General features: G+C 42.0%; 1 protein-coding gene across 1 annotated transcript in view; it reads left to right on the top strand.

The window, feature by feature from the left end:
• Window positions 1–13,991, top strand: part of STAB2 (stabilin 2) — a 176,864-nt gene that overhangs the window by 39,595 nt on the left and 123,278 nt on the right. The window contains exons 7-9 of the mRNA XM_003929622.4: window positions 4,097–4,222; window positions 5,006–5,202; window positions 7,127–7,260. Of these exons, the coding sequence (XP_003929671.3) occupies window positions 4,097–4,222; window positions 5,006–5,202; window positions 7,127–7,260 (457 nt within the window). The remainder of the gene's footprint in view (window positions 1–4,096; window positions 4,223–5,005; window positions 5,203–7,126; window positions 7,261–13,991) is intronic.

Raw genomic sequence — 13,991 nt, 5'->3', positions numbered from 1 at the left:
TGTGGCCCCAATTCTAAGAATTTACCCTGGGAGAAGAGCAAAGGTAAGCATATCTAATCAAAGAAATTCGTGGAGATACTCTTTGTGGGAAGATAACAAGCTGGAAGCACTTGAATTCCCACCAGTAGGAAATTGGTTGAATAAGTTGTGGTACATCCTATATTAGATAAGATAATGCTATTTGCTGTTTAAGAAATAAACCTAAAACTTCAATGACTTAACATGTGGTTTTAAAATTGTGCCCCAAGATGCCCCAAGGTACTACATCAAATTCCCTGGCTACTATTAGATATTTTAAATTTTTGAGGGAAACACAGAGATACATCTGTCAGACACCATCGAAACTGCTAGCTTGAGTTAGTTCACAATTTCAACATGTCTCCCTACCTTGCTTTCAGTGACATCATATCTTTGCAAAGGTACCTTTTCAGTGATTGCTATGATAAAAGGCAAGTACCATGTAAAAATCAATATGACTAAAATGAGGGCGTCAGTCTCCAATCCGTATCAAACTCTAAAGTATGAAAAGTTGTGCAGTGTCTAACACACGTCTCATACGTAGGTCAATGTAGTCACTTCAGAATACACATTTTTCGGTTAAGCATGTCACTTTTTCAAATGGCTGCTAAGTGAGTCTAACAACTAACTAAATTGACCTTTTTGGTATTTCTTTTGATGTCGGGGTACCATGAAAAAATTATTGAAACACTAAAGGCACTGTGACCTGAGATATTTGGGAACCTCTGGCTTAACCCTAAAGAAGTGTAGTTCTCATTCATGTAGCAGTGCAATGTAGGTGTTTCTGGCTGGTGCCAACTTCCCCTTACATGGTGATTAGGGATCCAGATCTTTCCATCTTGTGACTCTGTCATTCTCTAGTACCTCAGAGTGCTCTGCTTCTAGTCATCACAGATGGGAAACAGAATATGGAGAAACACCTGTTTATGAAAGTTCAGGGAAAATATATAAAGCCTCTATTCAATATTCCATCAGTGTGAACTAGTCATGTGACCTTTCCTGGACGTAAAGTCGGGTGGAAAATGTAATCCTGAAGCAGCAGCCAGTTTCTGCTAAAGCGTCTGGTTTATGGGAGGGGTGGGGGAATAGTTTCTGTGAATTTTTTGACTCAAGTAGCCACTGGTGGGAGACAGTTCTCCATGCATCTCTCACATGTGTGCACATCTTAAGAGCAACACGCTGACTGCTCTTTGTTCCAGATCATCTGTTCAAGGATGTTTATATACGGAACAGACTTGGAAAACATATTATTTCCCTCAGGAGCAAAGGGCAGGCATGCTCACTACCAGTGCCTCTCAGCTCCAAAGTCAACCTTTTTGCCAGCTCTGTGATAATAGAGCTGTGCTTTATAAATGATTCTCCTTTGCTAGCTAGCAAAACATAAAGCCTTATCAATGAAGAGTGCCAGAAGGACTGCAGAGGAGAAGGGGGTTTCTCTCCCTGTTTCTAGTTTGACTCACTCACCAGGCTCCTGAAGAACAGCTTTTCTCTGTTTCTTAGCCCTACACTGTCGTGGACCGTCCGGACGGGTAGGCACGTCTGCCTGGGGGTCTCTCGACCTGCAAGAGGGTCCCAATACCTGGAAGAGGGAGTGCGCCTGAGAAAATAATAAAGACAGAGAGAAAGCGAGGCGTCTGGAGGGCTGATAGGCTGTGCCTAAACAGCAAATTTTATTTTTCAAAGGCCAGGAATAAATACACTTTCTTGGCTCTGGTTTACGTCATAGTAAGAGGAATGTAAATGTATGCCTCACATGGCCTATACAATAGAGAAGTCAAATACACAATGGTTGCAAGAGGAAATACAAATGTATACCTTACATGGCCTATACAATTGAAAAGTCAGATACACAATCAGTGGTTGTAAAAGGTAACAATTTCCTGTGATCACAAAGCTTGTTTACATCTAGACATTATTCCTCCTGGCTGCAGGTATCTCTGGTTTGATCTTGTTTTAGAACTGAGATGTGAAAAAGTTTTCTGGTTTTGCTTATCAGAATATCTTTTAACTGGATTCTCCTTTGTCTACTCCTAACTCAACTCAATTTCCCCATTCAGGAATCTCTGAGTCAGAAATCAAAGCCATCCCTTATGGTGGCATTTTGCTTTGCAAATATTGACAGTTAAACCATTATCTAGGGTACAAGGCAGTCTGGTAAGTAAGGTTTAAAGATTATTCTTAAAGTCATAAAAAGGTTAAAAGCAGGAACTGGTTGCCGGTAGGGGGTCACTCGGTCTAGCAGCAACGCATAGTTTTAGGCCCAAATGATATTGTGGTTGATATTAGAAACTGATCATTCATCTTTCAGTTCCTATATTTCCGGATAGCTCGACTGCCTCCAGTAGGAAACTGTGTTTGGGATCAAACTCACCGTATAGTGAGACTCACGCCTTTTAGGGGTCTCACACGGGAGTGTTCCCCACACTACACAGTTTCTCCAGTGCTGGGTTCTTGCAGAGCTCAGCTCCCTTCAGCATTTGGCCACTGCCCTCTGTCCAGTGCTTGACTCAAGAAGTAGCAGCACAGCCAGGAGCCCCACACAGCACAGGCCCCTGTCCCAGCCCAGGAGAAAGCCATTCTGTACTCCTCTCCTCAGCCCCATGCACACCAAGTCCACTGAAGAGCTGGCCATCTGGGGAGCTGGACACACACCCCTGCATCTCACACAGCTGGTCTGTAGCTGCCCAGGCCTGAGCCACACACACAGGTGCACAGCATGGCAGAGAGGTGGCTTCTTAGCTCCTGCTGCTAGTAGTACCCACTGCCAGCAGATCCCTTTGGCACCTAGTGAGTTCCGAGGTTTGTGGCCTCCCCATGCATGGCCTTCCCAGCCACCCCAGAGAGCAGATTTCCAGCAAATATCAAGGCATCTCTGCAACTCTGCTATCTTGTGACTAATGCCATGCTTTTTCCAGTGACATTCAGATCTCAACCTGGAGGGATAAGGTTCTACCTTGGGTACTCATCTCAGCCCTAGTATAGTGGTTGCTCTTTACAGATCTGTTATTTATTTATTCTTTAGAACTTTTTTATTTTAAATTCTCACTAGCTAATTTTTCATGATTTTAATTGTTCATAATTTTTTATATTACAAACTTCCCTGTTCAGATAATTAGGTGGTTTCTGTATCCTTCCTAAATAATATATTGACCATTATAAAAAAAATTTAGGTACTGGCCCAGGTACAGGGACTCATGCCTGTAATCCCTACACTTTGGGAGGCCAAGGTGGGTAGATCACCTGAGGTCAGGAGTTCAAGACTAGCCTGGAGCCTGGCCAACATAGTGAAATCACGTCTCTACTAAAAAATACATTTAAAAAATAGCCAGGCTTGGTGGTGCATGCCTGTAATCCCAGCTACTTGGGAGGCTGAGACAGGAGAATTGCTTGAACCCAGAAGGCGGAGGTTGCAATGAGCCAAGATCTCACCATTGTACTCCAGCCTGGGCAACAAGAGTGAGAAAAAAAAAACATTAAGTACCCTAAGATCGGGGCTCACCTCCTATAATGAAACCCACTGCATGTACACATTTCAGTCTAGTCCTCTTTGAATTGCCCTATGGGAATTGGGGCTTGGAAAAACCGGTGCTAAAATGCTGATACCCTGGCTGCTGCCCTGCTGAGTATTAAGTTGTCCTTCGACTCCAACCCAGGGGTTTTCTATCTTCTACCAGCATCTATGAAACTGTATCAGCCCAACTTGTTCACTTTGCAAGTTGGAGTTTGCTGATATGTCAGACTCTTCATAGTTTCTGGCAGTCATCTACATCACATCAATCTTTTGAAATACTATGCGGTGATTAGAGATCAATATATTGTTAAATTTAAAATTACATTGCTAAATCATACAAATAAATGTTATAAGTTAATCTATTTTATTGACTGATGTTGTTGGTAACTTTGGGAGTAGGGTTGGAGACTAAGAAGAAGACAATTCTAACTTTATGTGTTCTGTATTTTTTTTAATTTATTACAATGAGTTTGTATTGCTTTTTAATAAAAAGGGAATACAGCATTTGGGGGTTTTTAAGAACTGTTATTCTACTAATGCAAGTACTTCAACAATTTGCCTATGCAGCCATCCCTGAATGCGCAGCCTTGCTCTGCCCAGAAAATTCCAGATGTTCGCCTTCCAGTGAAGATGAAACCAAACTTGAATGCAAATGCCTTCCCAATTACCAAGGCGATGGCAAATCCTGCGAGCGTGAGTAGAATTTAGATTCCACTAGTTTATTCACTGAGATGTTTGGGTTATTTAAGAGGAAAAAAAGCCTCACAACCTCCTTAACACAATGACCATTTCTATTTCTCTCTGTGTAGTTGAGGGAAATGTATATAAAAATTGCCAAGCAAAATGCTCAATTAATGACAACTTCTTCTCTTATGAAAGCACTTATATAGATTTTTACATGTTTTTACATCACCTTATTCAATGTTAGAACAAAACTTAATGCTTCTTATTTTATCTTTCTAATTTTATTCACTTTATAAAAAGCAATATTATATATCAGTTAAAAACATGGACTCGCAAGCCAGATTGCCTGGGTTCAGTCCCAGATCTGCCTTCTACCAACTACATGACCTTTAACCTGCCTGTGTCTCAGTTTTTTGATCTATGAAATGGACATAATAATGGTACCTACCTTCATGAATTACCGAAAAGATTAAATGAATTAATAGCAAATTCTTAGAGCAGGGCTTAGTACATATTATAAATTATAAATTCTGTAAGTGTTAGTGTTTTCTTTCATGCTATTTTGTATCTAACTACACACAAAATGGCCTACTAGTATATCAGTACAATATCTGTACAATTTCTGATGGCCATACATAAATCTGTCAGGGAGAGTAAGAAGAAATGTTTCTCTGAAAACCGTGAGTTGCCTTTGCTGCTTTGATGAGCTGTGATCCACTGTTTCTCACAGTTCGGTTCTCCTTCTCCATCCCTGTACACCAATTGCCTCTCATTTTGCTCTTGCCCCTCAAGCCATCAATCCATGTTTACAAAAAATCTGCCACCCTCATGCTCATTGCACGTACTTGGGACCAAATCGGCACAGTTGTACATGCCAAGAAGGCTACCGTGGGGATGGCCAAGTGTGTTTGCCGGTGGACCCCTGCCAAAGGAACTTTGGAAACTGCCCTACAAACTCCACATTGTGCAAATATGATGGGCCCGGACAGGTGAGCAAATGATGCAGGGAACTGATGCATTTAGAAGTTTGACAACCCACTATGTGTCATAGGTGTCATTTGTATTCTGTGCTGTCCCAATTCTCCTGCTCAGTGTTCCACTTGGTCTTCCCCTCCAGACAGTCCTCTATGTGCTCAGGGCCTGAAATCAGTGCCTGTTCACTCAGTCTACCCTTTAAACTCACACTTTCCCAGCTCCCCCATCCAAACTCAATTGTCTTACATTCTCTCCTGTCACATCCCTATATGGTGTTTGGCAAAATATGTACTGAATTCAAAATTAGAATAGCAAATTAACTGTGAACCAAGTCTTGGTTGAATGTATGATTGACTTTGACCAGCAGTCCTCCATTCTGTAATAGCTTTCTCATTTAAAAGACGCTCTTAGAACCGAAAATACACTATCCCAAAGGGATGAAACAGATAAAACATCAGGCAGTACTGATAGATTATAGGGAGCAGTGAGAATATTCTGGGCAGAGACAGTGTCTGAATCACATCATGACGTTGACTGATAAAAATCTGGTCAGGAGACCCTCACTGAGGAATCCAGTGGAAAGAGCTCTGGCCCTAACAGCACATTCATCCATCGAGTATTTAGCGGATGGCTTCTGTGTCCATAACTGCACATCAAGCCTTCAGTGAAGGAAATGTGTCCCTACAGAAGGATAATGTTGCACAGGTAGGAGGAAGGGCTCAGTGCCCAACCCAAACACAGCCCTGCAGTCTCATCACCTGGATCCTAGTTGATAGGAATGTTTCTAGAATTCCCTGCAGATAATCCACCCAACCTTGCCTCCAAAGAGAATAGATATGTTATGCAACATTTTTCTGCTATTAATTTCTGGGGCAGGATTCCAGAAAAATTCAAAGGGCTAAATTCCCATCTGTAAAATGAAGGTCTTTATGGGAAAATTGATGTTGTGCCATGAATGTTGAGACCTTGTATGTGACATTAAAAATATGCTTTGTCTCTGAAAATGGGTTCCGAGACAGATTTTCAAGTCTTAGAAATTTTCATTGTTCATACATTCTGCATGCATTATTCCAAAGTGTGTGCATTATTCCAAAGCTGGGTTTCTCTACATCAGCATTTTTAACATTTTGAGCTGCATAATTCTTTGTCGTGGAAGGGGGCTTTCTTGTGCATTGTGAGATGCTTAACAGCATTCTTGACCTCTAGTAGCACCACCTCTTCCCATTGTGGCAATCAAAAATGTTTCCAGACTGGGCATGGCAGCTCATTCCTGTAATCCAAACATTCTGGGAGGCTGTGGCAGGTGGATTGCTTAAGTCCAGGAGTTCAAGACCAGCCTGGGCAACATAGCAAAACTCCATCTCTACTAAAAATACAAAAAAAATTATCCAGGCATGGTGGTGCATACCTGTAATCCCAGCTACTCAGGAGACTGAGGTGGGAGAATCACCTGAGCCTGGGAGGTCAAGGCTGCAATGAGCCAAGATTGCACCACTGCACTCTAGCCTGGGCAACCAGAATGAGACCCTGTCTCAAAAAAAATATGTGTTTCCAGATATTGTCTAGTGTGTCCTAAGTTGAGACTCCTGTTTGAAAACCATTATTCTAGAGCAGTAATACGACCCACTTGGACATCAATTTCTGTTCACCTATTGATAATCTAAAACCAAAAATTATGGAGCTAGGGAGGTCAAGGGTTAGGAAACAAGAAAATTGAAGCTAAACTTTATAAGCAAGGAGTATAAGCTTTCCAGCAGGTGAGATGTGTAAACATGATTTCTTCTTTTAGATACTTTGACAATTTTTTAGTTTAAGTCCATGCTTCAGGCATACTCTGAGAGAGTTTTTATGGAAGAGGAAAAATGTGAATTAAAGAAGAATGTCAGCTGAAGTAACTAAGTAGGATCCTGTTTGTTTTTCTCTCCCTGTCTGCTGAAGTCTCACTGCGAGTGTAAAGAACATTACCACAATTTCGTACCTGGAGTGGGGTGCAGTATGACCAATATCTGTGAATCAAATAACCTGTGTCATAAGAACGCAAATTGTACCACCATCGCACCAGGCCAAACCAAGTAAGTCTTTTCACTTCCTCCATCAACCTTTCCAAGTGGTGAAAATAGGGTCCAGTCAATGCCGTAAGTTTCTTGAAGGGGAGGAAATGTGTTTTATTATGCCTTGTATCCACCTCCACCCTACATAGTTGGAGCAAGGATCGTAGCTGGTACTCAATAAATCTTTAATTAAACACTCAACAATTATTTTCTTTATAATGACCAGTAGAATACTCTGGAATATTGATGTGGCCTGATAACTTGATATGAAGTGGTCAGAATGTGGGAGGAAGCCACTGTCACTGGGGAAACAAATGGTTGTTGAGATTACAGGGGCATGACCTCTAACGTACATGCCTGTTTCCTCACTCATGAAATATCGCTGGTTAGTGGTACAAAACAAGACCACGGAAAGTGAATAAGCACTAGTGGTGTTTCCTGGACTCTAGGTTTCAAAAGAACGGATTTGCTGTGCATAAAAACATTTGTGTGTGAACGTTTCTGAGGCAAAGGCAGCTCATATGATAGGAAGAAGATGGTATTTGAACTAAAGACATAGGTTTAAATCTCAGCACTGGTGCCTACCAGATGCATCACCTGGGAAAGTGGCACCATCTCTCTGATCTTGGTTGCTCCATGTATAAAATGAGCACAGTAATTTTTACTCCATAAAGTTGTTGTGATGATTACATGAGAGAATGTTTCTGGAAGCTACACCGGTGTGATGTGTTTCCATTAGTGACTGAACCAAAGCTAGAAACCAAGTGTTTGACTCATAGACTGAGGTTTCTATCTCTGTTCCATTTTCCATTCTCACTATCATCAGCATCTGCGAAAGACTCATAGTGCCATTGTGAGCTCAAATCCACAATCAGCATCGAACCATAGCATGATCAAGCAGTTTCTGTGATTTCAGAGCCCCCTTCCTCTCTTTGGAAGCTCATGCTGTATTCAGTTGGGTGGTCAGTGTGTAGTTTTGCCCCAACAGACTGTGGAATCATCGTCTTCTATATGGGCAAGTAAATAGGTCTGTACTTATTGTACACAGAGTGGAAAGACCTGGGCTATCAGAACACTTAGGTTCAAATCCCAAGTCTGCCGTTTACCTTAACCTCTCTGAACTGATGTTTCTTCAACCATAAAAGGTAGAGAACTGTACCTCCCACCAGGGCTGTGCTGAAGGTTAAACAAGATTACATTCATCAATCTCTGAGCAGAACCTGGCACCTAGAAATCCCTCAATACATGTGAATGCACACACAAACACACCACAGCCATGCATATAGGCACGTAGGCACCCAACACATATATGTATCTAGGCACACCCTCCCCTCAAACATATTCTGGCAATACTGAGAACAAAACAAGCTGGTATAGGCATTGTTTTGTTTTGTTTTCTTGAGACAGAGTCTTGTTCTGTCACCCAGGCTGGAGTGCAGTGGCACAATCTCAGCTAACTGCAACGTCTGCCTCCTAGGTTCAAGCCGTTCTCCTGCCTTAGCCTCACCAGTACCTATTATTACAGGTATGCACCACCATGCCCATCTAGTTTTTGTATTTTTAGTAGAGATGTGGTTTTAGCTTGTTGGCCAGGCTGGTCTCGAATTCTGACTTCGTGATCTGCCCACCTCTGTCTCCCAAAGTGCTGGGATTACAGGCATGAGCCACTGCACCTGGCCTGTATGCACTTTTTACCATACTCTGAGGAAGTCTGAATAGAATACCTTTTTTTTTTTTTTTTTTTTTTTTTGAGACGGAGTTTCGCTCTTGTTACCCAGGCTGGAGTGCAATGGTGCGATCTCGGCTCACCGCAACCTCCGCCTCCTGGGCTCAGGCAATTCTCCTGCCTCAGCCTCCTAAGTAGCTGGGATTACAGGCACGAGCCACCACGCCCAGCTAGTTTTTTGTATTTTTAGTAGAGACGGGGTTTCACCATGTTGACCGGGATGGTCTCGATCTCTTGACCTCGTGATCCACCCGCCTCGGCCTCCCAAAGTGCTGGGATTACAGGCTTGAGCCACCACGCCCGGCTGAGTAGAATGCCTTAAGCAATTTCTTTCCTTTGTGTATGAGAAGATAAAATACAAAAATTAAACTGAAATACCAGAATAACATAAGCCGCATCCAAATTTGTGTTTAGAATGTCAGATAAACTAACATTGTGATGTTAGGAGTACATGCATCACCCACAAACCTTCCCACACCTCAAATTGACTATCTTCATCTGAAAAAGGGTCTAAGTAAAAAGGCTAGCTAAGTTATACTGATAAAATATGAAGCCATCAGTCCTCAGGTAATTTAGTTCATCTGGAATAAAAATTTATTTCATTTATGCCTTCTCGATATGGCAAGTAGCTTATACAGAATCTTCAAAATTATACTGCATTAATCACAGAAGACCACCTGATCAAGAAGAGTGAGTTCAAACATGGACTCTACAATTCCCCCTGGGGTGACCTTGGACAAGACTAAACTTTTCTAAACCACAGTTCTCTCACCTGTCAAGTAGGTCTAGAGACCAGGAATCTGCCTGTGGAGCGCTAACAAGCTCATGTATCTAACCTGTTTTTAAACTCTAAGCTCCATTTTGATGATTACTGAGAACAAATAACTTTATGCTTTGCCTTTTCATTTTTACTTATTAATAGATGTAGGAAGTAAGGGACAATAGAAGAGAAGAGAATCTCTCTCTTATTTAACTAAACTCATCTAAAACAGTAGCCAGGACACTACTGAGAGGGCCTGTTGGAAAAAGCACAGTTTACATTCCAGCTGCACAAAAGTACAAACAACAGTGAAATGTAGGGACTTTTAGAATGTTAGTGGCATTAATGATATTCAGTGTTTATATAAGATCTGTACAGGTTGGGATATCCTCAGTGTAAACAGTCTTCCCAAGAATCCTATCCAGGGCAACATGGTGCAGTGGCAAGAGATGTTCTTAGATGGATATAGGTTTAAATCCCAGCTCAGCCACTGCCAGCTGTGTTTCCAGCAGTTTGACCCTTAGACCTGGGCAACAGGAGCCCCTCCTCTGGGCACTACATGTTAGAGGCTCCCATTCCGGCCCTCTGCTGGCTACACCAAGGCAAGGAATCTGAAGGTCCAAAGGCACACGCTCCCCTAGAGTCTGGGCCCCCTCACTAGACCACACTCAGGGTATTCAGAAACCTGTAATTTCCTGCCCAAACAGCTCCAGGTCAGCTTCCAGGGCCTGGGACCATATCCAGGGTGTGAAGGGTATGGCCAAAAAAGGCTGTCCCTAGCAGATGCAGATGAGCCACCATTATCTCCACCACACTCGTGAATCTACCCTTGCCTCAGAGTCTGCTGACCTACTATTTTTCTTCATCTGTTTGGGTTGCTATAATAAAGTGCCATACACTGAGTGGCTTATAAACAACAGGAATTTATTTCTCTCAGTTCTGGAGGCTGGGACGTCCAAAATCAAGGCATCAGCCATTTCAGGGTCTGGTGAGGCCTGGTTCATAGGTGGTGACTTTTTACTGTGTCCTCCCAAGGTGGATGGGGGAGGGAGCTCTCTGGAATGTCTTTTATAAGGGCACTCATTCCATTGGTGAGGCCTTTACTTTCTTGATTTAATTATTATACCTCCTAAAGGCTGTACTTCCTAATACCATCACCCTGTGGGTTAGGATTTCAACATATGAATTTTAAGGTGGATACAAACATTCAGCCCATTTCACTGTTCTTCAAACACTCCATGGTGCTCCCCACTCCTGGCCCTTGCACGTGCTCTTCCTTCCACTTAGGATGCCATCCCTACCCTCCACCCACCTCCTCCGAGTCAGACTAACACCCTGCTCCTTCAATGTCCAGCCTAAGTATCTCCACCTCTAGGATGCCTCCCCCATCCTCCCAGTCCTCCCTGATGCCCCTCCCTCTGGACTCCCAGAGCACCCTGGAATGCATCTATGAGAGAACTATGCCTAGGATGTAGCACAGTGGCAGTGAGCACAGGCACTGCCAGTTACAGGCTGTGTGATCTTGAGTGAGATACTTAACTTCTCTGTGCTTCAGTTTCCTTATCCAAAATGGGGCTAATAACAGTACCTACCTCATAGGGTTGCTGTATTAGAAAATATACCACACTGAAACCCTCATAAGAATATGTAGCATAAGAGCTATTAATAAATGCTGGCTATTATCGTTACTTATCTCAATCCCCAACTAGAATATAAGGTCCATATCTTATTCATCTTTGCTGCAACAACTCCTGTCAGTTTGACCCTTAGACCTGGGCAACAGAAGGGATACAATTAACACAGTGAAATGATGAGTACAAAAAATACTGTCAGATGGAATGAATAAGACCTAGTGTTTGATAACACAACAGGGTGACTACAGTCAACAACAATTTATTGCACATTTTTAAATAACTGAAAGAGTATAATTGGATTGTGTGTAGCATAAAGGATAAATGCTTGAAGTGATAGCTATCCCATTTACCCTGATGTGATTATTATGCATTGCGTGTCTGTATCAAAATAGCTTATGTATCCCATAAGTATATCCACCTATTATGTACCCACAAAAGTTAAAAAGAAAAATAAGAAAAATAAGAAATTTAAAAAAAAAAAACAGTAAAATAAATGAGACTTTGGAGGAACATATGAAATAATGCAGGAATGAAATGAACTGGTGAAGAAATGAAGGAGGCAACTGTATTAAGACTTAAAAGGAGACCCTATATACAAACTAAATCTCATCCAGCATTAAATGTGATTAATTGCAACCCATAACTATAAAATGCAAATGGCTTCTGGGTGTTTTTAAAGCCTTAAAACACCAAGAGACATTTACTCCTAATAAAAAGAAAACAATTTCCTAAAGAGGTGATGTTGTGACTGTTCCATGGCTCAACTGAGAACACTTAAGTCAGAAACTGGTCTCATAAAATCTTGGACTTTGGACTGAGATTTAAAATAACAATTAAAAATAGTGATGTCTCATGCATTCCATTCAGCACGAAGGCCATTAAAATATGATTCTCCTGCAATCCTCAGGAAAGAAAGGCCAAGTCACTTAACATAGAACAGACCATTGGCCACCTAACAACTTAAGAAACTTTTAGAGAGAAACATACTCAGTGGTTGGTAAAGGTTACATGTCTTGCTATTAACAGTTGTCTTCAAATGAAGGAATTTAACTTATAGCAGGATTAATTTTTAACAATGACTGTTGTATTATATCACTTCCCAGAGTTACTAGTCTCCTCTTTTCCATCCTTAAATTAGCATATCACAGGGCTTGCAGAGGAGGTTGGCATTGAAGTAGGAAACTGTTATTTGATTGTATTGAATTGTTTCATGGTTAGATCAGCTTTAGTGGTTCCTTATGAAGAGGCTTCTCAACCTCAGCTCTGTTGATATTTTTGGCCGGACAATTCTTTGCTGTGAAGGGCCGGCCTGTGTAAGTAGCTCCCCATCTCAGTTGTGGCAACCAAAGGTGTCTCAAGACATTGCCAAATGGTTTCTGGAGGGGCAGAATTGCCCCTGGTTGAGAGCCATTCCTCCATACAAACCCTGAAGTCTTCATCAGTAAATGATTCCCCATGTGTTTGTCCAGCTAGAAAACTCATATACAGCTGGGTGTGGTGGCTCATGCCTGTAATCCCAGCAATGTGGGAGGCCCAAGTAGGTAGATCACCTGAGCTCAGGAGTTTGAGACTAGCCTGGCCAACATGGTGAAACCTCATCTCTTACTAAAAATACAAAAAATTAGCCAAAGGTTGTGGCACATGCCTGTAACCACAGCTACTCAGAAGGCTGAGGGAGGAGAATCGCTTGAACCTGGGAGGCAGAGGTTGCAGCAGCGAGCTGAGATCGTGCCATTGCACTCCAGCCTGGGCAACAAGAGCGAAAACTCTGTATCAAAAAAAAAAAAAAAAAAAAAAAAGGAAAACTCACATGCGTCCTTCTAGAATTAAATATTACTTTCTCCTAGAAGCTGTCCCCTGTTTCTCCAGGTAAAATCAGTCATTTTCTCCTCTATGTCCCGTAGCATCCTATTCAATCTTCTAACATGATGTTTACAATGGAACTTCAGTTATCTGTCTACGGTCTGTCCTCCTATGTCCCAGCACCTCTAGGTCACTGTTGTCATTATAGTCACCTTCTTTATGTCAGCCTTGCCCTTGCCGTTATCATCTGCCAAGCATTGAGCTTTGTCTATATGTCTGCCACAGGGCTGTCTTTCCTTATCTCTCAACCACCCTAAAGGTATTATTAAACCCACTTTATGAAGAGGAAACTGGGACTCAAGGAGGTGAAGTGGGCTTCCCATTATAATTATTTTGTGTTCTGGTCCATCCTCCGCATGTAAGACTCAAAAAGGACAAAGTGTCTCTTATTATCTATCATCTTTGTAGCTCTCTTACTTAGAAGGTTCCTAGAATTAAGAACATACTTAAATAATCAGTAAATAATCACTTAAACAATCAGGCACTGTCCTAAGTGCTAGGATATAATGAAGAATTATAGTTGGGATCCATCTTCTAGAAGAGTGTACCATCTAGCAGACGAGACAGTGTCTCCAGAGGTAATTCTGGTGGATAGGGTTGTGATGGAGGTATGGATGGGATGTGCTGGAAGTGCTCAACACAGCTGGGGAGAGGTCACACTGGAGTGATAAGATGAGGGTGAGAGAGCATTCCTGGCAGGACAAATAGCCTGAGAAAGGCATAACAGCCTTAAAAATGAAGCAGTTTGGTGCTGCTGGAATTTTCAGTG

The sequence above is a fragment of the Saimiri boliviensis genome, chromosome 7, assembly GCF_048565385.1.
Source record: "Saimiri boliviensis isolate mSaiBol1 chromosome 7, mSaiBol1.pri, whole genome shotgun sequence".
NCBI lineage: Eukaryota > Metazoa > Chordata > Mammalia > Primates > Cebidae > Saimiri > Saimiri boliviensis.
The sequence above is the reverse complement of the archived record's forward strand: the minus strand, read 5'-3'. Positions and strand labels throughout refer to the sequence as shown.